General features: G+C 37.0%; 1 protein-coding gene across 3 annotated transcripts in view; it reads left to right on the top strand.

The window, feature by feature from the left end:
* The window catches only part of EDIL3 (EGF like repeats and discoidin domains 3), a 397,987-nt gene extending 380,936 nt beyond the window's left edge, over positions 1–17,051 (top strand). For all 3 annotated transcript variants that reach the window (XM_028525846.1, XM_036020498.1, XM_028525854.2), the window contains one exon: positions 14,782–17,051. In XM_028525846.1, coding sequence (XP_028381647.1) covers positions 14,782–14,931 — 150 coding nt within the window. In that variant the 3' untranslated portion in view covers positions 14,932–17,051. The remainder of the gene's footprint in view (positions 1–14,781) is intronic.
* The last annotated feature ends 7,107 nt before the right edge of the window (positions 17,052–24,158 follow it).

The raw sequence follows: 24,158 nt of genomic DNA, 5'->3' as shown, positions 1-24,158 counted from the left end.
AAAGACTCGTGGTTCTCTCCCTCAGGGCTGCCACGTGGTTCTCCCTCTCTCAGGGTTGCAGGAGTCTCCACTCCCTCAAGTCCGAGTGCTTCTCCTCCTCTCAGGGCTGCGCATGGCTCTCCTTCCTAAAGCAGCATGGTTCTCCTCCTCTCAGGGCTGTGCACAGCTCTCCTCAGGGCTGCGCATGGTTCTCCTCCTCAATGGCTACCAAATCTGGGTTTTAAATCCCCGCGGCCAATCTTCCTCTGCAGCCTCATTTCCGACTCCTCCCACACTCGGCTTCACATGCCAGAACTCGTATCCTTCCAGCTTTACTGGGCTGCCATCATGAGTCTGGGCAGGCGTGGCCCCATGTCCTGGAGCCAATCCTCTCTGAGCTCCCACGCAGGCGCTGTAACTCAGGGGACCCGCCCCCCCCCCCCCCCAGCCACATCTGGGTGGGGAAGTCACCTCCATTCCCCTGGCTTAGAGCTGATCACAGCTACTTAACATATCTGTGCAACAGGTCAAAGGTTATAGATATGCCAAACGACCACGCCAGAGCTTAGCTGCAAGGCTGTTACTATGCTAAACAGCTCTCAATGGCCCTGCTCCATTTGTCCCTTCCCCCAACCCACACCCTGGGTGGGGGGGATGGAGACATCCCAAAATCTCCTGGACACCTTAAGTTCTGGACCCCATTTCAAATGCCTGTTTGGGGCCCCCCTCTTGGCTGCACCCTGTAACACTCCCAGTTTTTCTGCAGCTGAGAGTAGTTGACCAACCCACAGAAGACAAATGCAGAAGTTAATTCCCCACATTCCAATAAAGCTAGAAACAAAATTAATGCTATTCTGATGAATGAAATGCTAAATAGTAATAATTAAAGGAAGGTATTTTTCATAAGAGTGAACATGTTACATTTACATAGCAAAATAGCACTTTTAGTTCTTGTTTTGGGGAGTTCATCAGTACCTATAAGTAATAACAGTTGACACTTCCCCCAATAGCAATTACATTTCAATAATTAGTATACCCTCAATTCATGGAAACAAATGATCCAGCATTCAGCTCAGACCAAAACAGAGTTTGTACCTGCTCAGCACAGGGCCACAATTCCTTATGCTCTTCACAAAAGATTGTCAGATTTAGCAAGTAAAATACAGGACACCCCATTAAATTTGAATTTCAGATAAACAATAATTTTTAGTATAAATATATCCCATATCTTATATCTTACAACCCTGTGCCATTCAAGATCTCCTAGATCTTCCAGCAGGATCAAATGGTCTCCTAAGAATACACGGAAGGAGAGACGGTAAAGGAGAATGCTTTCCTTCTCTACCTAGGCAAACGCATGTAGGCACACACACCAACACACACCATGTCAGCTCTGAGATCCCCCTCTGCCACCTCATCAGTCATCTCCAGAAATACCAGTGCCACTCCCAGCAGTCTTTGCTCCTCAGCACCAGTTTGACTCAGAAACACAGCTGAATGGTTAAATTACTGCTGTGTTCAGACATATGTCTCTATACTAAGTCATTTCTGACCAAGATAGCATGAAACCCTTCAGAGACATGGACTGACAAAAAGGTTTCTAACCTGGGGTGAGAATTATCAGACACCATTTTCTCAACTGTTCCAACATTTGCAATATCTGCTATGAAGGGGTATGAAAGATTGTTCTAGTCAAATGCAAATGCCTGGTGTGTTTTAGGAAGTTCTGAGAGGTGAGCATTGGACCTCAATAGAGAGGCAGGCTACTCTGCACTTTCACAGAAAAAAGGAAAGGCATTTCTGCACTACTAATGTTAAGCTAAAAAGAAAACATCAGATGGTCTTAGTCTCTGACAACTCCTGATAATATCTCCTGAAGAAATCTTTGAGGAGATGATTTTCCAGTTCTAATTTTTCTGTAAGAATATCTCTTATGACCATGAAAACCTGAGTGCTAGAAAACAGTTTAAATATATAGCCACAGTTTAGAATGGCATATTTTATGTTCTAAATTTTGATAAACAATCATCCTATGTGACATATTTCCTAGGATATTCTTATTACTTGTCGCAATCACTGGCCGACAGTGATTGTGGAACACTGTGGATGGCTCGTCAACACGTGAGAAAAGCATACACAGAGGCAACCAAGTCCTGTGGGGAAGTAGGAACGGAATGGCCACTCTCTCTGGTGGGAGAGCACCCTGTTCCCCCATCAGAGAGGCTTTTTATTAGTTTCGTTTGCATAAGAATTCAGGTAAAGCACACTACTCATTGCTAGGAAGTAAGGGTCAAACAATAGGTAACAAGGAAGTCTGAGGGCCTATTTTGAGTTAGGATCAAACAGCTGTAAAAAACTTTAAGGAACAAACTTACTTCTTCCCTGGACCGTTATCATTCAACTGAGAGCATTCTAAACAAAGCAGGTTTCACAAGATTTTACATATTCTTTCTTAGGCCTGATCACCCGGGGAACCCGCCCTTTTCAGCACAGAGCTGCACTACCCTGTCATTGTTTCAGGCTTAGGTGGAGCAAGGGAACTAAGGCAACCAAGAGGTAAGGAGATTTTCTCCCATACCATAAGGACTCAGGCTATGTCAAAGCTGAGGGGCGAGGGTCCATCACCCCCTTTTGCTGTAGCCCCCAAAGTCCTTTCTTGGGGGTCTCCCACGTGATCGTGCCTGTCTTAGGTCATTCCCCCCTTGGGGAATCTTACCCAACATTGGCTAACCGACCAAGCATTGGGGGTTAGTTATGAATGAAACAGCAGAAGCATCACTACTGCCAGGGAGATAAGCTTTTCTCTCCTTGCTGGCTTATGGTCCAAAGTCACTCCCTCTGCCTTAGCCTTGGTGAGGGTTACAGCTTCTGATACCAGGCAGTGTGGTTCCCAACAATTAAGGAAACTTTCATCATAAAATAAATTAAGTGTGGCAGTGTGTCCTACCTACTGACTTTTAGACTAAGCATTCTAAATGTCAGCTAGTGTAAGAGAAAGATAACAATTGACAGAGTTAGAGTCTTTTGCTTTGATTTGTCTTTGGGTTATTTTCCAGGGTCAAGACCCGACAACAAAAGTCATGTGAATTTCTCGTGAGGCTCTTCTGGCTTTTCCTAGGAAGCTGCCAGGTCTCCTACTACTCAGTGTCTAGGTTATGATAAAAAACCACAGAAGGAATGAGGTAGCTGTTCTGTCCCCAGTCCCTTTCCTCTCTCGTCTGGCTGGGTTGTGTCTTAGCAAATCGTTAACTCATAACTCTCGCACTGGACTGGGAAATTACAAGTCTAATGTATGCTGACTTTTCAATAATAGAGAAGTCGATGTGGCTGTAGAGTGTTAGATCCCTCAATCTCAATCTCTTTGGGTCAGCTGACCCATTCAATGTGAGGTCAGAAGTTACAAGTTCTCAAAAATACTCTCAAAATGTGCCTTTCCCAATACTCTAGTCCCCAAAATACCCAGGAAAGAATGAATTTTAGAAAGAGATCACAGCTCTCTTTCCCATTCAAGAATTGTATATCAGCCAACCAACATTAACATCAATTACAGGAAAATGATGGAGAATGTATGAATATCTGAAAATATTGAGTGGCCTTTTATTGCCAGGGTAAAAAATACACAACATATTTACATTTTGGTCAACAATTATTAAAATCTCCCATTGGTGCATTTTGAAGAAAAAGTAAGTCTAAGAAAAAACCAACAGAGTGCAAAATAGTACTGCAAGAATTCTAAGGGAACATCTAATTTGTGGTCTAGTAACATTTTTTCTTGGAATGTAATCAGAGATTTATACACAGTCAGAGCATGAAGCAAAGCTAGATCAGTTCAGTGAAATGTAGCATTCCCTGAAGCCAAAGACCTAGTTTTTTTCATATAATTACAAAAGAGAGCCAATTTCAGAATTACAAGAAATCTCCTGAGAGCAATAATGGGAGTGGGAATGATTTTCTAAGAGAATCCATATATTCATTTTAATGGTTGAAAATGATTCACGCACTGGTGAGAAAAAAATCATGGAACTTGTCCCCATGTTTTTCTTTTCACTCCCCCATCAAACAAAAATGCTATATAATTGGACCTTTGAAGTTAAATCTTTGGATACGCAGTTTGAAAGCCTCATATAATTTCACTGACGGAGCTTGGGAAGCAAAGAAATCTCTAAAGCAACCAGGGCCTAGACTTTTAAAAAGGCTCATGAAACAAAACAATATTTTGAAAGGAACACAGAAAAATTGGCATCCAATGTGAAATATGGTGCAGAATTATTTATATATGTCACCACACTCCTACAGCTTTCAGAAAACCTGACTGCAGTTTCTCAGAAGACTTTAAATTAATCCTCAGTAGATGGCCAAAGTAATATTCCCCAAAGAATGCGTCAGCCTTTGCAGAAATGACATTAAAGAAATACAGAAGAATAAAGATATTATATTGTTTTGTTGTGGAAATATGAAACAGAACAAGTAACACTAGTTGTTTGATATATTTATTAAATTTATACCCATGAAAATAAATATTATCCAGAAAATAAAAATAATAGCAAGTAAAACAGAATAGAACCAAAAAGTAGAGGATTTAGAAAGTGTACTCTAGGGTTATAATAAACAAATTTCAATAGGTTGTCAGGATTTATTGAAAGGATCAGAAAAGTTTAAGTTAATAATTACTTTTGTCACAAGTCTAGTATACATGACATGAGGATGTTTTAGATACAATCTTTTCAGGCAATTGAGGTCCCTTTTCAGACTAATCAATATTATAAATATCAAAAAGTCCTCTAACCCTTCAACATCAACTGCATATTGCAAAGTGTGGGGGTTCACAATTCCATCCTTATTTCTGACACCAATTGCAAGTTCTGAGGACTCCAAGACCACCTCAAATTTAATAATTCAATAGAGGGACTCACGGAACTCGTTTAAAACTGTTATACTCATAGTGGCACTTCATGAGAGTGAACAGATGCATGTAAAAATTAGCCACACATATGGGGCAGAGTCTAGAAGAGAGCTGCCTTGAGCTTTCTGTCCTCTCTCAGTGGAGTATGAGACAGTACTAACCTGTTTTAGCAATGATGTGTGACAGTATACAAGCATTTCCAGGCAGTGAAACACCTCAGCCTTGATGTTCAGAGTTTTTATTGAAGTTCGGTCACATAGACATGCATGCATAGTACACCTGCATGTCTGTCTGACTTTAGTCTTCAGCTCCCCACCCCCCCAGTAGTGAAGCTGACCCAAAGGCCCCACCATAATTCACATTGTTGGCATGGACCATCTGGTGTGACCTCAGGCCTTGTGTAAACAAAGACACTTTTATCATAAGGGACTTTTCCAAAGGATTAGAATTGTTTCCCAGAAGCAGAAGACAAAGCTCAGACCTCCGTTTGGGTAAGGTTAGTTTTTTACTGCACACTCATATTACAGAAAGTTGTATGGACCACACAGTGCTCACAGGAATGACATGTGTCTGCAGGTACTATGACTAAACTAAATTTGACACATCCTGAACCATGCAGAAATTTTCACCTACTAACAGATTGTTTCAGGTGGGTATAGCTTTACTTCATCTGCACTTTTGGAGGGGGCAGTAGTGCTAATCAAGATGCTTAGGGTTGGAAAACACTGTGACAGCTCCCTGTTCCTCTCTGCTGCTGAGGACTTTGGCTGCAGCATCGTTGGGATGTCCTATAGTGATGGCTCACCCCTGCCTCTTTCTGCAGAGGGATGATCAGTGTAGACTCCGGTTAATACAATCTACTATGTCCAACAAAAGCCTTGGGAATTTTTTGGTTATTTATTTGTTTGATGTACACCTTAGAATGTTATTCTCAATATGCACTATTTTCCAGGGAACATTTCCTATAATATTGGAATTTACCTGAAAGCTAGTTTCTTGTTTCCTTATTACATCTGAAAGAATGTACTTATATTTAGACTAATTTTGTTACAGAGTTTCATTGGTTTAGTGGAATTGATTGTAGAGAAAACCATCAAGAATGATATACCAGCCATTCAATCATGAAATGGTTTCAGGATGCTGGTAAATTTTCCTAGAAAATTGAATTCACTGAAAATAGCTAGAGTCTATGTCAGCTAAAAGAATCAAACTTTGTTTTTAAACTTTTTATATCCAAACTCTAACAGAAGTTTCACACATGCAAAACTGCCAATAAGAAATTTTTAATGTGATGTAGATTTATACAACTGAATTTTTTTTAAATCCTACATATTTTAAGATAATTTTTATTTTGCTTTTTAAATGAAAAGTTTTGATTTTTGAAATGTTCCAAATAGGACAAAGTAGGATACATGCTAAATTTCAGTATAACCTAAAATACACACACATACCCCCCCAAAAAATATTGATAATCTAATCATGGAATCAGAAGAAACAAGTCTTTCTTGTAAATCCTATTCAGATGGATAAATATTATGTTTATCACCATTTGTGCATGCTCTTTCTGTGAAAATTTTCAAAAGGTTCTATGTCACTTAAACCATTGATTCAAGATATAACTGAAATATTTGGCAATCCAAAAATATTCAAGTAATATTAATACAAGGTATATAAAAAGACTTTTATGATGCTGAATCATAAACCAATTAGTGTTGAGTCCTTATGTCACTCACAAAAATCAGATTTTATATTCACATAATACATAAATGGTTACATTATGAAACAAATACTTATCCTAATGTCTACTAAATTAACACTGCTTTTAAATAAATTATAATTTTAACTAAAATTGCTATTTTTAAAATGTCATGAATTCAATATAAAGAAATAAAATTGGGATAAATATAAATTTCTTCACCCACTATAAATTCATTTTATAGTAAAGAAAATGGGAAAATCCTGGCTTAAAAGAAATTTTATGAAAAAGTTCAGAGTTTATTTGACCATAAATCAATCAACCATGACCCAAAATGTAGTATAATCATTTTAAATCTTAGACTGCATTAATAGAAATATTCATTTGCAACAAAGGTGCACTCTTTTGAGCCATCCAGGTAAAAACTGCATCCTGTGTCCAAAGAAATACCACACTTTAACCAAGTTACAGTTAAACCAGAGAGAAGCCAATGGAATGAAATCAAGTGAAGTTTGAAAATCTTCTTATGTGAGGAAATTGTTTTAAGGAACCATGAATGTTTAGCCAAGCATTGAATCTGAGTTTGAAAGGTTTGTGTTATTACTAAATGTGTCAAAGTATTGCTGGGGTTGTTTTTTTCATGTTGTTTTGTTTTCTTTTTTGGATAGCTGGATTTCTATATTTGTTACAATATACATACCTGCCCTATCATGTTGAGGCTTACCATAAATCGGTGGACAGCTCATTCTGAAATATTAGAGAGGGAAGCTGGTGTTATGCCTTGTCTTCCAAGTCTCAGTTTCTTGCATTGTATGAGTAGAATTAAATAAAAACAGAGTTTCACAGGAATCAGAGCTAGAAAAGCCTGCTCTCTTCTAACTTCTTTATAGCACTCTAGATAAACACTAGATAAATAATTGAAATTATATATGCTAAAGAATTTTTAGCTTTTGCACTACCTTGGCCACGTGCGCACATGCACACACACACACACACACACCCTATGCTGCCCTAGAGAAATGATTTTTTTTAGCTAAACTGACTTTTATTTTATTTTTTTCTGACTTCCCCCTAGATAATTATTTTTAATATATTTTATTGATTATGCGATTACAGTTGTCCCATTACCCCCCTTCATTCCCCTCCACCCTGCACACCCTCTCCTACCCCCATTTCCCCCTTTAGTTCATGTCCATGTGTCATAAGTTCTTTTTTTTCTCTCTCACTTTTTTTATTTTAATCATTGTTCAAGTACAGTTTTCTCCCTTTTAGTCCCATTCCAGCCCACCCACCCAACCCTCCCCACTTCCCTCCCATTACCACCCTCCCCTTAGTTTTGTCCACATGTCCTTTAAATTTGTTCCTATAAACCCTACCCATTCTCCCCTGAAATTCCTTCTTCTCTCCCCTCTGGTCACTGTCAGTCTGTCCTCTATTTCAGTGTCTTTGGTTATATTTTGCTTGTTTCTTTGTTTTGTTGTTTAGGTTCCCGTTAAAGGTGAGATCATATGGTATTTGTCTTTAACTGCCTAGCTTATTTTGCTTAGCATAATGCTTTCCAGCTCCATCCAAGCTGTTGCAAAGGGTAAGAGCTCCTTCTTTCTGTCTGCTGCATAGAATTCCATTGTGTAAATGTACCATAGTTTTTTGATCCATTCATTTACTGATGGGCATCTAGGTTGCTTCCAGCACCTAGCTATTGTAAATTGTGCTGCTATGAACATTGGGGTGCAAAGGTTCTTTTATATTGGTGTTTTAGGGTTCTTAGGATATAGTCCCAGCAGTGGAATTGCCGGGTCAAAAGGCAGATCCATTTTTAGTTTTCTGAGGAAGTTCCATACTGCTTTCCATAGTGGTTGTACCAGTCTGCAGTCCCACCAACAGTGCACTAGGGTCCCCTTTTCTCCACAACCTCTCCAACACTTGTTTGTTGCTTTGTTTATGATGGCCATTCTGACTGGTGTGAAGTGGTATCTCATTGTGGTTTTAATTTGCATCTTTCTGATAGCTAAGGATACTGAACATCATTTCATGTATCTTTGGACCTTCTACATGTCCTCCTTGGAGAAGTGTCTGTTAAAGTCCTTTGCCCATTTTTTAATTGTGTTGCTTGTCTTCTTAGAGTGTAGTCATGTAAGTTCTTTATATATTTTGGAGATTAAACCCTTGTCTGAGGTACCATTGGCAAATATGTTTTCCCATACATTTCCCATACTATTCTTGCCCTTCCCCTATTTTCTACCTACCATCTATGCTGCTTATTCTCTGTATCTTTTCCCCCTCTCTCCTCTTCCCACTCCCCTGTTGCTAACCCTCCATGTGATCTCCATTTCTGTGGTTCTGTTCCTGTTGTACTTGTTTGCTTAGTTTGTTTTTGTTTTTGTTTTAGGTATGGTTGTTAATAATTGTGAGTTTGCTGTCATTTTACTATACATGTTTTTTTTTCTTCTCTTTCTTAACTAAGTCCCTTTAATATTTCATAAAATAAGGGCTTAGTGATGATGAACTCCTTTAACTTGACTTTATCTAAGAAGCACTTTATCTGCCCTCCCATTCTAAATGAAAGCTTTGCTGGATAGAGCAATCTTGGATGTAGGTCCTTGCCTTTCATGACTTGGAATACTTCTTTTCATCCCCTTCTTGCCTGCAAGGTCTCTTTTGAGAAATCAGCTGATCATCTGATGGGAACTCCTTTGTAGGTAACTGTCTTCTTATCTCTTGCTGCTTCTAGGATTCTCTCCTTCATTTTCACCTTGGCTAACATAATTATGATGTGCCTTGGTGTGTTCCTCCTTGGGTCCAACTTCTCTAGGACTCTCTGAGCTTCCTGGACTTCTTGGAAGTCTATTTCCTTTGCCAGATTGGGGAAGTTTTCCTTTATTATTTGTTCAAATAACTTTTCCACTTGTTGCTCTTCCTCTTCCCCTTCTGATACCCCTATAATTTGGAATTGGGAATGTTTCAAGATGTCCTGGAGGTTTCTAAGCCTCTCCTCATTATTTTGAATTCTTGTTGCTTCATTGTTTTCTTTTTTTTTTAAGATTTTATTTATTTATTTTTAGAGAGGGAAGGGAGGGAGGGAGGGAGAGAGAGAGAGAGAGAGAGAGAGAGAGAGAGAGAGAGAGAGAGAGAGAGAGACATCAATGTGCGGTTGCTGGGGGTTATGGCCTGCAACCCAGGAACATACCCTGGCTGGGAATCGAACCTGGGACACTTTGGTTCCCAGCCCGTGCTCAATCCACTGAGCTATGCCAGCCAGGGCTTGCTTCATTCTTTTCTGTGTGGTTGTTTCTTTCTTCCTTCTGGTCCACTGCATTGATCTAAGTCCCAGTTTCCTTCCCATCAATGTTGGTTCCCTGTGCATTTTCCTTCATTTCACTTAGCATAGCCTTCATTTTTTCAGCTAATTTGCAACCAAATTCAACCAATTCTGTGAGCATCCTGATCACCAATGTTTTGAACTGTGTATCTGATAGGTTAGTTATCTCTTGGTCACTTAGTTGTATTTATTGTGGAGCTTTGATCTGTTCTTCTGTTTGTGCCATTTTTTTTTGGTCTTGTGCCTATTACATGTGAGGGGTGGAGCCTTAGATGTTCACCAGAGTGGGGCAACCCAGTTGCTAGGGTATGTGGGGGCAGGGTTGGAGAGGGAACAATGGCACTTGCTCCACTCTCCGTGGGACTTCAGTTCCTTCCACCACTTCCCCTCAGCAAACTGGGACTTTTTGGTGCTAATTCCTGGGTGGGTGATCTTGTGCACATTCTAGGACCCTGAGGGTCTCTCCAGTGAACTCTCCTGTGAGGCTGGGAGTCTCTCCCAGTGCCTCAAACCCCACAGTGTTTTCAATCAGTGTCCCGAGGCTCTATTTCCCAGCACTGGGACCCTGGGTTGTTCACAGTGCCTCACTTTATAAGCGTCACCTTGCTGGGTCTGCTGGTTGCCACCCTGTGCCCAGGGTCTGCCAGCCGCCACCTGCATGCCCAGGTTCTGCCTGCCGTGGTCTTGCATGCCCAGGATGCCTTATGGACCTAGTCCCACCGCTCTTTGTGCCACGACCCCTCTCCACCCCCTCTCCACCTGGCTTACCTGACTCTGCCTTTCCTACTGGTCTGGGTGAACATGTCTATTTTAACTCCTTGGTTGTCCAATTTCCATACAGTTCAATTTTCTGTCAGTTCTGGTTGTTATTCTGTTTCTAAATTGCTGTTGTCCGTATCTTGGTTGTGTGAGGAGGCACAGTGTGTCTACCTATGCCTCCATCTTGGCCAGAAGTCTAAAGAAATAAATTTTTATCTTTGTCCTTCTCTCTCTTAAGGGCATCAGATCAGTATACATGTACAGCCAAAAAAGCCACAGTATGTTTGGCACCATTAACAACAGAAATGCAAATGGAGAAACCCAGAGAAAGCTTTATTCAACCCTTTTATTTCCTTGGTATCTGGAGTCCCACATATGGTGTTAGTTTCCACATACCAGAAGAGAAGCATGAAATCTAGAGAGAGATGACCAAAAGGCGAAAGTGATAAACTGATGGTCACTTGAGACCTTACTAAAGTACTGACTTATTAGCCTTGCAGAGCTCAGGGAAACTGTACAAAATGCTTAAACCTACTCACTATTGATGATGTAAACATAAATTCCAACAGGTTAGAACAATAGGAATCTCTCTAAAACTTGTAATGAGTTAAGTTTAGGCCAAAGAAAAAGCATGACATCTTGACAACCAGATGACTTGCTAATTGTGTAGCATATGTAAGAAACCCCAAAGGATTTCTCGATCTCAGTGGAAGGCAGAGTCATATTCCATGACTGCTAAGGGCAGCCGAGATATGCCCTGCTCTCTGACTCTGCCCATCATGGAGGATATCACCTCCCTCCATGATCCTACTGATGACATCTACTCTGGCCTTAATGACAAATCTCACCTTATGAAAAATATTAAACATTGCTTCCAGCAACATTTAATTATTTTATTTTATCTGATAATCTCTCTGCTTTGAGATTTGAATTCTCAGCTGAATCTGATGTGAATTTTAGCTACTGTCATGCAGGGTTGATATTAGAAAACAAAATCCAAGATCTCAGCCCCAGCAGACAGCTGCATTTCCTCCATTCTTTTCTTAGGTTGTAACTGTAGAAACCTCTCCAAAGAATCTTGGGTACCTTTTTCTTGAAGCTTCACAGGTTGGGAAAGGCCTAAGAGACCCCTAAGCATGATCATATTGGAGTCCATCAGCAAACGTGTCATCAGCTAATCAAATCTCCTGAAACTGATATTTGTGCATACTCTTTTTAAAAACATATGAATCAAAGCCTCTATCTCACTTACAATGTTTTCTTTTCTATATGGAGAGTTTTGTTCTCCACAAGCCTTTTTGGATTTGATTTCAATCAAGGAGCTTACATCGCTAAAGTGTGTAAGTGAGAATATTCTTCTAGAATTCCTACAGATTTTATAAAGCTAATTAAAAATACTGAGTTTGAGTTTGCATTTTTTTGCTAAGTAAAACATTGAAATAGCATTCTTAAGCAGGATCTTCCCAGTGCTAGAGACAAGAAAACAGCATATGTACCACATGTTTGCACAGCAAGTACAAGAAGTCATGCTAGAATTTGCAAATCTGTGCTTTGTGTTCTGCACTGGGTCATTACTGAGCGAACTCTGAAAATAAAACTATATTTTCAATATTCTTAGATCATAGTTTGGGCGATTCTAATGCAGATTTGGAGCATTTTTCTGTGGACATGTTTATTTTAAACCATCCTGCTTTATGAAACTTCACTTAATTTTTTTAATGAGCATTCAAATATTTATGACTATTGCACATCAAATCAGAAATGTCCTAGCTATATTCAATTTCAGAGTTGATGTCATTTCTCTGTATGTATTCTCCATTATAAAGAGCTAAGTACTGATATAACTAATAAGCTGACTATTGCTTTGTGGGTTGATAGTTTCTTCTGGAAACATGCTGAAAACCACAGACTTAAAATAAAATTGTTTTTTCCTGTATTTCCTTCCTGACAAGTGGAATAACACTATACTTTGGACTGTCGTAGATCTTGTGATGGAAGTTAATGAATTTAAACTCTATTATTCCAAAGATATACATTAAGTTCTCTAGCAGGGCTATGAAATTGGATTTCAGATTCTATATTAAATTGTAACACCACAGCCTCAGTGAAGCATTTGAATCCAATATCATATGTCAGAGACAATGTCAGGAAACCACAGCACGCACTCTCCCATTTTCTGCTGTTGCAATGACAACCTCTCTCAAGATTTTGACGAGTGCTTGCTATGTCTTATACATGGGAATTTTTGCTAACAGAGACACTGTTACTTAGTAACACATTTTAATCCAGAATTAGTTCCTCCTGGGCCAATGCAAGCCAGAGCATCGCTGAGGATAAAACTCCTATTAAATGAATGTGAATTCAGATATGCAAGGAGAATGAATTCTAGACTTGGCATAGTTCAGTATTCTCTTCTTCAGAAATGTCACTTTTGTTTCCCCTCATTATCTTGAGGGGAGACAAAATCCCCTCATGAAACCAGCAGAAAGATTACTACATGTTGTCTGTTGCTTCTAAATATTAATCAGTACCATGCTGTCTAATGCTTTAGAGAAGAATAGCATTATTTCTTTTTCATTCCAGGGAAGCTTTTTTGATCATTTGGGACAGAACCAACTAATTTTAGAATGCCATTTTAAAAACATTCCCTTTAATTTTAGGGTGTTCAAAGATATAGGCTAAATATTGTTATGTGCTGATGGAGTTTTTTTTTTCCTGCTTTGAGGAAATTTTATTTTCAGGTCTCCCTTTGGCCATATAATCATGTTTTGATTTTAAGCAAGAAATAAAATTATCTTCCAATTATAAAATGCCTCAAACAATTAAAAGAGAAACCTTGAAGTGATTTTGATTATCTTAATTGTGCTAAAACAAAAATGTAAATATGAAATAGTTAGAAATATTTTAATAATAAATGTTCAGAATCAAAGGGTTTAAAGTAGTAAAATCTTGACTAAATAATATAAATGCATGAATTGCTCCAGAAGTATTATATAATTCAATGCCATTGTTATCAGGATCCCAGTGTTTTGATTTCAATATTTTTTCCCTGACGCAGACACTTCTCAAAGTTATTCTAAAGGTCTCTGGGGAGGAAAATGCTCAAAAAGGTTTGAAATAAAAGAAGAGTAAAGGAGAACAGTCGTGCATGCTATCATCTCAGAGCATCACAAGCCACAGTGATCATGGCAGTATTGTGTGGATACAGGAAGTAACAGAGAAGCCAAAAAAAGTGTGGTTCAAAAATATCATCGATTAGATTGTCACTCTTGGAGATGGATCAATCTTGTTCTCTGTGTAAGAAGTGAGCAGAAGATGCTGTGACACAGACTGTTACGCTCACCAAATAACTACATGCTCTTCTCCAATTCTGCCTTTTCAGTGGGGCCAGGCTCATATAATCATTAAGGTCAATGAGATGTATCCAGATGTGATGCCAACTGCTTCCATATCTTGTCCCTTCAAACACCCCGAATAATCTAACAACCCTCTCCCCTTGTCCCTTTGAATATGGAGGCCACATGTTTCAGATGTGCCTGTAATCTGTAGGCAGCCTGGTTCTCTGAGTCACTTCTTAGAAGACAGCACTTTCAACAAACTGCCTAGCCAGCATCACTCTGTGACAAAAGCAAAAAAAGAAGTGTTTTTTGCATTAAATAAAACTGGTAGGCAGATTAAAATGATAGAACTATGTAATCTGGCATTACAAAACAAATTTTTGTCTTAAGTGTTTAAATACTAATTGACAATTTAACTTTAAAATGATCATTAAAAAGAAGCTGCAATATAACATAATTAGTTACCAGATCTCACATTTGACCCTGACTGGTGTAGCTCAGTGGATTGAGCACAGGCTGTGAACCAAAGGGTCACGAGTTCGATGCCAAGTTGAACACATGCTTGGGTTGCAGGCCAGGTCCCAAGTGGGGGTTATGTGAGAGTCAACCACACATTGATATTTCTCTCCCTCTCTTTCTCCCTTTCTTCCTCTGTCTCTAAATATAAATAAATAAAATATTTTTAAAAATCATTTGGGGTAGGGGAAACTCTAAACAAAAAAATTATAAAATAATTCCCAAGAAAAAGAAGGCTATATGATTGATATTCTTCACTCTCTTTTACTAGGTATTCCAGGGCAATTTTGACAATGATACCCACAGGAAAAACGTCATCGACCCTCCCATCTATGCTCGACACATAAGAATCCTTCCTTGGTCCTGGTATGGGAGAATCACGCTGCGGTCGGAGCTACTGGGCTGCACAGAGGAGGAGTGAGGAGACCCACACCTACAACCCTCCTCTGTATTTTCCTCTTCTCTGTCTCCATGGAATGAACTGTGCAAAATTTATGGGAAAATGAGTGGGGTTTTTCATGAAAAAGCGCTCAAACTATGGTAGGCCACTAACTGTTTAAGGAGGTCTAAGCCTGCCTTTTCAATGCTTTAATTTGATTTTATAATTTAAATTTCTTAAGTAACAGCATATTAACTGTAAATGAATTTTCTCATAGTTTTTTGAATTATTCACACTAGTTGCGAAATATTAGGGAAAGAAAGTGGCAAGGGTAAAAAATCTCATAATTATCAAATAATAGCAAGAGTTGATAGAGCTTTTATAATCAATACTCATCCAGTTCTTATAAAAGGAATACTGCAATGTTAGCAATAAGGTTTTTTTTTTCTGTAGTGAGTCTACATTATCCTAGTTGTTTCCCTGTGCCTACCAAACACGGTTAGTGTTTATAATAGAATTTTGAAGATGAATTTGTAACTTGCAGTACTAATTGATATTATCGTTCTCATTCTACTTTTATTTCTAATTAGATGTTATGTGATTTTTTGTTCTGTTTTATATTCTTTATATTGTATATTGCTTGAATGAGTTGATATTTTGAGTTTTTATTATCTGCCTAACAGAAGTATCATATTTGCTTATATATGAAACATATTTGAAAACTGGTAGATTGATCATAATTAATATCAATAGATTGAATCTAAAATTCTATTTTTAAAGGAAGCTATAACTATGTAAATTCCAAATATTTCAAAGGAACCCACACTACCATTTAAAAAAAGAACTAAATTGTATTATGTTCCTTTAAACCAAAATTTTATCTTCATTTTGGTGATATTTATATGTTCTTATCTTTATTTTAACATAATAGAATGACAAAGGCTTTGTTTGTCTATTTTAATTTTTTTATTTAACAAACAAATGTTAACTGAGCACTGCATAGCTAAGCTGAACATACTCATTATTTCTTTGTTTATCTCTGCACTTTCTGTGAAACCAGAATTTCATTAGGATTTAAAATTGGTGGTGGTTTCCCAGGAAAGCCCATTGTATAGTTATTTGTGAGAAGAAAAGTACTTACTAATGACAAAGTAGTAACCATTTTCAAGATGAAAATTGATTTCTATTTATTTTGCTTCAAAGGTTCTGAAAAAACAAGCAATTATCATAACAATTTGTTATTGATGATGGAGGTTTCATTGACATGTTTCTCAAATTGAAGTTCACACTGCCTCCATACAAGTCTTCAGTATCTAATATGTAAGCTTTACAATTATTTATTTTATAAGGCTTAGACACAGAATTGTTGGAGTTTAAAATTAGGGGTTCTGGAGAAGAAAGCACAGGATGTGTACAAAACGTTGAGGTCCTGTGCAACACCGCTAAGTCTTTTTTTCTTTCATTACTTGTGCTACATAACAAAAGCCACTAGACTGTTACTGTCTTGTTTGTCTATGTGTTATTAGCATTCCTTAACAATGTGTGTATGGAGTGGTCTTCAAGTACAGTAAAGAATTTAAAGAGAAAGTCAATCATAATGGTATTTTTAATAACAGCAAAATCAAAGTAGTATGTAGCTTTTGTGTCACTTGTATCTGTGACATCAAAGTGCGGCAAATTTACTGTTTAAATTCATACTGAAACAAGTAAAATCTTGTAAGCAGAATACACAGTTTTCCCTAGTCTTCACTACACTGAGTAACTATAATATGCTAATTTTATAATCTATGAAATTCAAATGTTAAACATCTCTATTTTATCTGTTTTATTAAAAGCATTTATCATAGTTACTAATTCTAATTTTAGGGTTGACTTTCTCTTTCTGAATGACTTCCTAAGGATTGGTGTGAATTTTGAAGAATTAGGGTACTAATGATTGTATCTTTGCTAGTCGACAGAGTATGAAATAGAATACCGCTGGCGTCTGATGTGTCAGTACAGAAGTAACTAAGACGCAAATAACCTTTGCAAACATTCAAGCCATGTGATATTCCAATGTTTTTTTTTTTCTTTGTATATATACTTATACCATGTAGGCTGTTGTAAAATCAGTATGACCTTGTCCAGTCTTCAAACTTAAAATAAAACTTTTGAAAATCTGGGGTAATTTTCAAGCAGTTGTAATTAAACACATTTGTAAGAATATACAAATTGTCTGAATGTGAATGCCCATTAGTCTTTAACTAGTTGCTTGGTTTAATTATTTTTTGGTACAATATAGTTTAAAAATACAGAAAAAAATAAATTACAAATAGCCTACAAATATATATTAACACCAGCAAAATTGGCTATCCAAAATTATTAAAATGTGTGTATTTCTCTCTGCTCTTTTTAGCTGTGGAAATTTTACTGAAATTCTAATAATCCAAAGTCATTTCTTAACCTAATATATATGCAAAGTATTGTGTTCCAGGATGGGTCTGCTTATTGTTAATCAGATGTTATTATTTCTATTGTTTTTTTTAAGTAGTTGATTCTCAGTAGTGTAATGAAGAGATCCAGTCAAACAAGCATTAATAGGTATTTACTTATGTAACTTCAGCGACCATTAAAAAAAATCATAACACTTGGCTTCTTCATAAACCCTGTTTCTGCCACTCTGGAAGTCACTGGTAAAATATTAAGTCTGTGTACTTTCTACATTTCAGATATTTTCTAAGAATTTAAAAAAGAAAAAAACCCTCAAGATATTAAGTGTGGCTCTTTAGTTGAGCTTCAGTGGCTTTTAATGTGAAAGGTTCAGTGGGGTTCCATTGCTTGCCTAACCTTTGCACACACAAAAATATATAGAAATATGCTTTTACTAAATAAAAACAATTATATGTATTTTTAACAAGACCAGTAAAGAATCATGACAACATATATACAGAGTAAACATTCATTGTGATAGCAGAATCATTATTCGACAAAAAATTTTCAACTATAAAACTTTTAAAATTATTGATTCAAGATGTAAAAATAATAGAAACACTCAGAATTTCAAGGATGAAAGTCTGACCATATTGAAACTTGTTTTTAAAAATCTATTAGATAACTTCATGAATGGAAAATATTCTTTGTATAACTAACAATTTATAACATCTATAACTTCAGCTTTGAGTACACAATGTTGAGTAAAGATTTTGGTAAAGATAAATGAATTTTTACCTTCAGAAATGCAATGTTTTCTACATCTCTCTTCCTGAAGGATATTTTAAACAATATTAACAATGAAGTTAGTTGATTATTTATGACAAATATTGCCTCTATCCTTTGAGATGCAAAAGGGCCCCTTCATTAGAGCCAGTAGATAGAGAATTAAACCATATTGCTAGCTGAGAAGTATCTGACTACCTTGGAACAAAATGTGTTCTCATTTGCCTTTACAAAGAAAGAATACCTAGAGTAAGTACCATTTTTCTATTGATTTTGAAGAGGAGAATAGGAATCCTTGATTTTGTTCCAGGGAGTGACTATAATTTATATTGGGTGCTTCAACAGTGCCTCCAAACACAGTGTCTTTCACAGGAGGCAAGTGGCACTTACGTCAAGAGATATTTCTGTTAGATGGATTTGGTAGCAGAAATAGGAGAACTCTTTTGAAAAAGGCTCCTTGTTTAGTTGTGTTTGCACATCTTGGCAGGAGTTGATTGAATCCCTTCAAAACTAATGTTCTGGAAATACGGTATAGTGGCATCAGCAAACGGTCACCATATTACCAGGTTAAGCATTGCCTATGGTGACTGCCTCTGATTTAATTTTATTTTAATGTCCGCAAAGACATGAGCTACACTTTCATATTTATGTAAAATCCCATAGTGCCATTCATATGCCTCACTGAGTGTGTTGATAATGATGATGAATTGTGACATAAGCTCAATCTGCTGCCACCTGGAAGAGAAGCGGCGGCACTGAGATTGATGGTGCATTTGAACAGTACATCCCCCATGGCCAACATGCAAACAGCTTTGCGATAGCTTACAGAAGCATCAGGACAAAACACCGAAGAGAATGCACAGGAAGACATCTGGGAACAGACTATATGCATGTGACAGAAGGAATTTTTTTTGTGAGAAGTGACAAATTACAAAGTAAACATGGATTCACACATATTTTATAATTATTTCACATCTTAGAGTACAGCAGAAATTTAAACAATAAATAAATAAATAAATAAATAAATAAATAAATAAATAAAAAGTCCTTCCTTTTAGTACAAGAACTGTAGCAGGTCAGCAACCCTGGCAGACATGACCAATATGGCTCTTCTCAAGGCCGGGGCATTTTCCATCCAGGCCCAGGACAGAAGTATTGAACTGAGAGTTTTAAAATGACACATGACAAAGGAAGCACTAAGTAATCAACCTGAGGCCATTTAACTTCCTCAGTTCTCAAGTTCCTTAGGTAATAATATGGAAGAATGCTATTATTTTTCACAGCAGCATCATCCTGCTATGATGTGACTGATTTTGCCCTCCCAGTTTACATGTTGAAATCCTAACACCAAAGGTGATGGTACAGCACGTGGGACCTTTGGGAGGTGCTTAGATCACGAGGGTGGAACCTTCACTAGTGGGATGAATGCCCTCATACAAGAGATGCCAGAGAGATCCCTAGCTCCTTCCACCCCATGAGAACACAGAAAGAAGTCAAGGTCTATGAACTGGGATTCAGGCTTTTACCTGCCAATGCTGACACATTGAACTTGGACTTCCCAGCTTCCAGAATTGTGAGAAACTTATTTAATTTATGTTGTTTATAACTTACCCAGTAGGTGGTATTTTGTGATAGCAGCCTAAATGAACTAAGACACATCCCAGATAAAGAACCTGTTTTTAATACTATAAATAACTTTATAAGTGGCTTGGGTTGTAGAATAAGACTTCAAGAGACATGTTTAAACAATAGTAAAATGTCTTTTAAACTTCCAGTAAAAAGAAATTGGTGGGTTAGGACTAATATTTTTAATGAAATATACTAAGGAGTGGAGAGGAGCAGTGAAGAGGGAGGAAAGGAATGAGTCCACTGTGAACTTTTTCATAAGACATTTTTATTTCACTTATACTTCTGTTTAGATTATAGTGCAAAATAGTTTTCTCACTCTGAGACAGATGTTAAAGTTTGAAAACCACTGCAGCATTGCCACTTTTCTGAGCAAGTGGTGTCTCCTGGCTGCCTGGCATGCTGGCAGCCATCGTGAGTTTAGAGACAGAACTAGAAGGGTCCTGTCAGTATGGGGCTGTCGCAGGCCTGGTGGGGACAAAAATGAGTGTGGTGCTGGAGGCCTGAGAGGCTTTTTGAGAAAACAAAGATAAGACACAGAGAATTATGTGAATGTTTTTCTCCATGGTGGATGCATCACTTTGCCTTTCTCTCTGTAAATTATGTAAGAAAAGACAGGTTTTCCCTATTATGTTTCATTGCTTTATTCTGCTTCAGAAGAGGCCCCGCCACTGGGGTTAAACATAATGCAGATCCCTATGTTGTTTTGTTTGGTTCTCTGTTTTAATAGTCTTTGATGCTTGTGTTTTTTTAATGGCTTTTTCTACACTCACTTCTAGTTAAAAAATTCATATTCTGATTCGCTGTACACCCTCTTTCTAACCTTCTAACCCTGTCTTTAAGAAATTCATACTACTGATTTCTTGCTTGAGAATTTTCTTAAGTAAAACTAATATCAAAAACACAACTGCAATTATAGCATTTGGTTGTAATTCAGGTCCTGTAAAATATTAAAATGTTTTCACTTTCACTGGAGATATAAATAAAAGCTAAATTCTTTTTTAACTAACACTGTAGAAACTACTATATTAATATTAAGATAAACCAAGCCCTTTCATAAAATTATTCTTTGAGCAAAATTTAAGTACTATTCAAGGTTCTGAAAATACAGAGATGAAATACTAGCTTTTAGGAGCTCCCAGTCCGGAGGGCAAGAGCAGGGGATAGACAAGGAAGTAACAATCACCCTACATTGGGTGCTATGAGAAAAAAATGCTCCAAGTACAAAGAGGACATTCAACAGAAGCACCTACCACCAGTAAATGAAGCAGGTCAGGGAAGATGCCATAGGGGAGGGGACAGCTGAAATGACACCAAAGCTGTCTAATTTAATATTCATGACACATGAATCATCCAATTTACTCTTATGATAACTCTAGGAAGAATGGATTAACACATCCTCTTCATAAGAGGAGAGAGAGAAGGTGAAAGCAGTTAGGAGATATTCCCAGGTCTCAGGGCTCTCATTTCTGCCTGGATCACATGACATCTGCCTTCCAGTTCAATATTAGTTTACTTCTTTCAAGTCAAATGGTGTGAAAGTGCCTTTCATCACATCCTAGTACGTTAACAACAGGAATGGTTTGCCTCCAACCAAGAATGTATTGTTTATTCTGCAATTTCTTATATTGTTCTAAAGAATTTCATATACAAATATTACCTAATAATATAAATATTTGAAATAATTAATTGTTGGGTGAAGTGCTGGTCATCACATGAACATATGAAGAAAGATCCCCAAATTACTGAGAAACTAATAACTGCTATGAGGTATCTGATGCATTAATTTTGTAAAGATGAGTAATAACCCCAAAATGTCAAAGTATCTGCTATCCCTAGGCACAGTAAAGGCCTGTTCCCATGTGGAGAATATCAGATATTTAATACAATAATAAAATATATATATTTATGAAAAAAATTTAAGTATCTTTTATAGTTAAGAAAAAACACAGGTATTTCCACTTTTAAAAAAGAATTCTAAATAAATCAAAGAAAACAAATCACCTTTTCTTGGGTTCTAGTTTGCAATATTTGAGCCAGCATACTCTTGACTAGAAAAGTATCTGAGTAGTGAATAATATCTTAGGCAGTATAGTGTGGGTGCTAACACAATGTAAGAAACAACAAATAAATGACATTATATTTTTATTCTCCAGTGATTTCAATTAGTAGAATTAGGAGCATAGTCAGTGCAACCTTATTCAATCAGTAAATTAAATTTCTATAACTTGATTTAAATAGCCAATTCCCTGTCAATTAATCATCAGTGAACCAGAATAAGCTGAAAGAATTTTTAGACAAATGTAATTGAAGGAACGCAAATTCTGGGATGCATTTTTAAAAGTGTGTCTGTCTAGATTGTACTCATACAATGTCTAAATATGTTCAAGAAAGAATGGCATAGCCTAAGTAAGTCTAAAATTCTAATGGTCAGTGATTCTTACCTCTAATATATGAATTATGTCTTTGCCAAAGTGGAATTCATATATTTCATTAACATAAAAAAACTGGTATTGTGGTCTTTTTACAATTTTTCTGTTCTTGTTCTTTCCAGGAAAAAGAAAACATCCTTGCTCTTTAATTTTCTTTAAACCTACTCAGTGTTTTAAATAATCTTCTGAAAATGTAAAGAATCAGACTAGTAAGTCATTTGAATGTAGTGAAAAGCTCATTTACAATCCTTATTTTGTTTATCCTTTTGGAGGCTTGCTGTAGAGCAGAACCTATAGGCTGGAAGGATGTTCCACTTGTAGTCTAATGGGAGTACCTGATTATCTCTAATGTATTGACATTTCTGCACAGTACATTATTCTGGTTCTCGCTTTGGGCAATCCTTTTCCTTCTTGAGCCCAATGCCGTATACATATTCCTCTTTCTGTTTTAAAAACCATGTTCACAGTAAATAATGATTTGAAACCTGTGCTTCAGGCACTCTCTCATCTAAGAAATTTATTTAGTGTCTGCTAAAGTAAAAAAAAAAAAAACATGGAAGTACCAAGGATAAAATTTATGTCCAGGGCATATGTGCGTAGCTGAGCCAATGGCACCATGCACCAAGCAGACAGACCAGGAGATATGAGTGAGGGATCAAACCCAGCCTCTTGTGCACTTGGAAAGCTACAACAAAGTGCTGAGGCAGTTCTGTCCATAGAAGGTAGATGTCACATTCCCAGAAGAGGCCTCTTTCATTAATTATAATAATGTCTAATGTGCTGGGGACAGAGGCTTGACTAGTTCCAATGCCTGCCTACCATTTTTATTAAAGGTAGTCTTGCATATGGGAGACTATCAATACTTCAGAGTTTCTCAATATATTTAGCATATTTTGAAAATGTTCTACCCTAAAGCATAAAAGTGAAAATTCAAGGTTTTGCTTCCATCTTCTCTTCATTGATGGTGCTGTGGATCACAACTTGTACCTAAAATGAAAATGGAAGTCCTCTTTCTACTCTTTATTACTGCTTTTTAAAATGGCTAGATTAGTTCTACTGAGGGTGTATTGGATGTTGGAGAAAAAAATAAAAATAATTATTCTAATTTTTAATCTTTTTAATCCTCATCTGAGGATATTGATTTTAGAGATTAAAAGGAAAAGAGAGAGAGAGCGCGAAAGAGAGAGAGAGGGAGAAAAAAGCATCAATTGGCTGCCTCCTGGAGGCACCCCTCTGGTGCACGGGATGTCAGTCCAACTACCTGACCCAGCTGGCCAGGGAAAAAACTCTAGAAATTTTGTTATTTACTGAATGAGTTTCTATTAATTCACTATGCACTGTGGCTTGCTTGGACTAGGGTCTCACATAATCAAGCTGACATTCTACCTGAACTCAAGGGTTTATTAATCATGATGAATTAGGGCAGGAAAGGCAGAATAAGGAACTGATGCAAAGTGCCACCCATCACATGAAAAAACTCTTTCATTACATTGACACCTTTGCATAATAAGTGCCTGGGACCTCATTTGTGACTTTTCCTTAAGAAAATGTGTTTGGCTGGTAAAATAATAAATTTGCCATGATTTACCTTTTCATACTATTTACAAAATGCTTGAATTACTTTTTCCTTCAAGGCATGCTCATTAGAATATTTGAATCAAAATTTATTCAATAATTCAAAAAAACTACATAGTCGTACATTTGTTATAGTTTATGATCTATCTTGCATATTACTAAAAAGAGCATGGATTCAAAGGCAGAGTATTGTGTTTTTGCAAACTTTAATTGATAGGCAATTCCACAAAAAATTTTGTTAGAACATTCCCATAGATTAATGAGTCTAATGATTTATAGTCTAAACGATTCTTAACATATTAAAAATACATGTCTCTTAAGTTAGCTTCTAGTTTGAGTAAAAATACTCCTCACAATCATGCAAAAATAAAAGCAATGGGTTTACCCAGATAAGTCCAATTTCTTTCTGTTGGCATATCCTCAAGTTTTCAGCATTTCTGT

The sequence above is a fragment of the Phyllostomus discolor genome, chromosome 3 (assembly GCF_004126475.2).
Source record: "Phyllostomus discolor isolate MPI-MPIP mPhyDis1 chromosome 3, mPhyDis1.pri.v3, whole genome shotgun sequence".
NCBI lineage: Eukaryota > Metazoa > Chordata > Mammalia > Chiroptera > Phyllostomidae > Phyllostomus > Phyllostomus discolor.
This window is presented reverse-complemented; position numbering and strand designations above follow the sequence as displayed.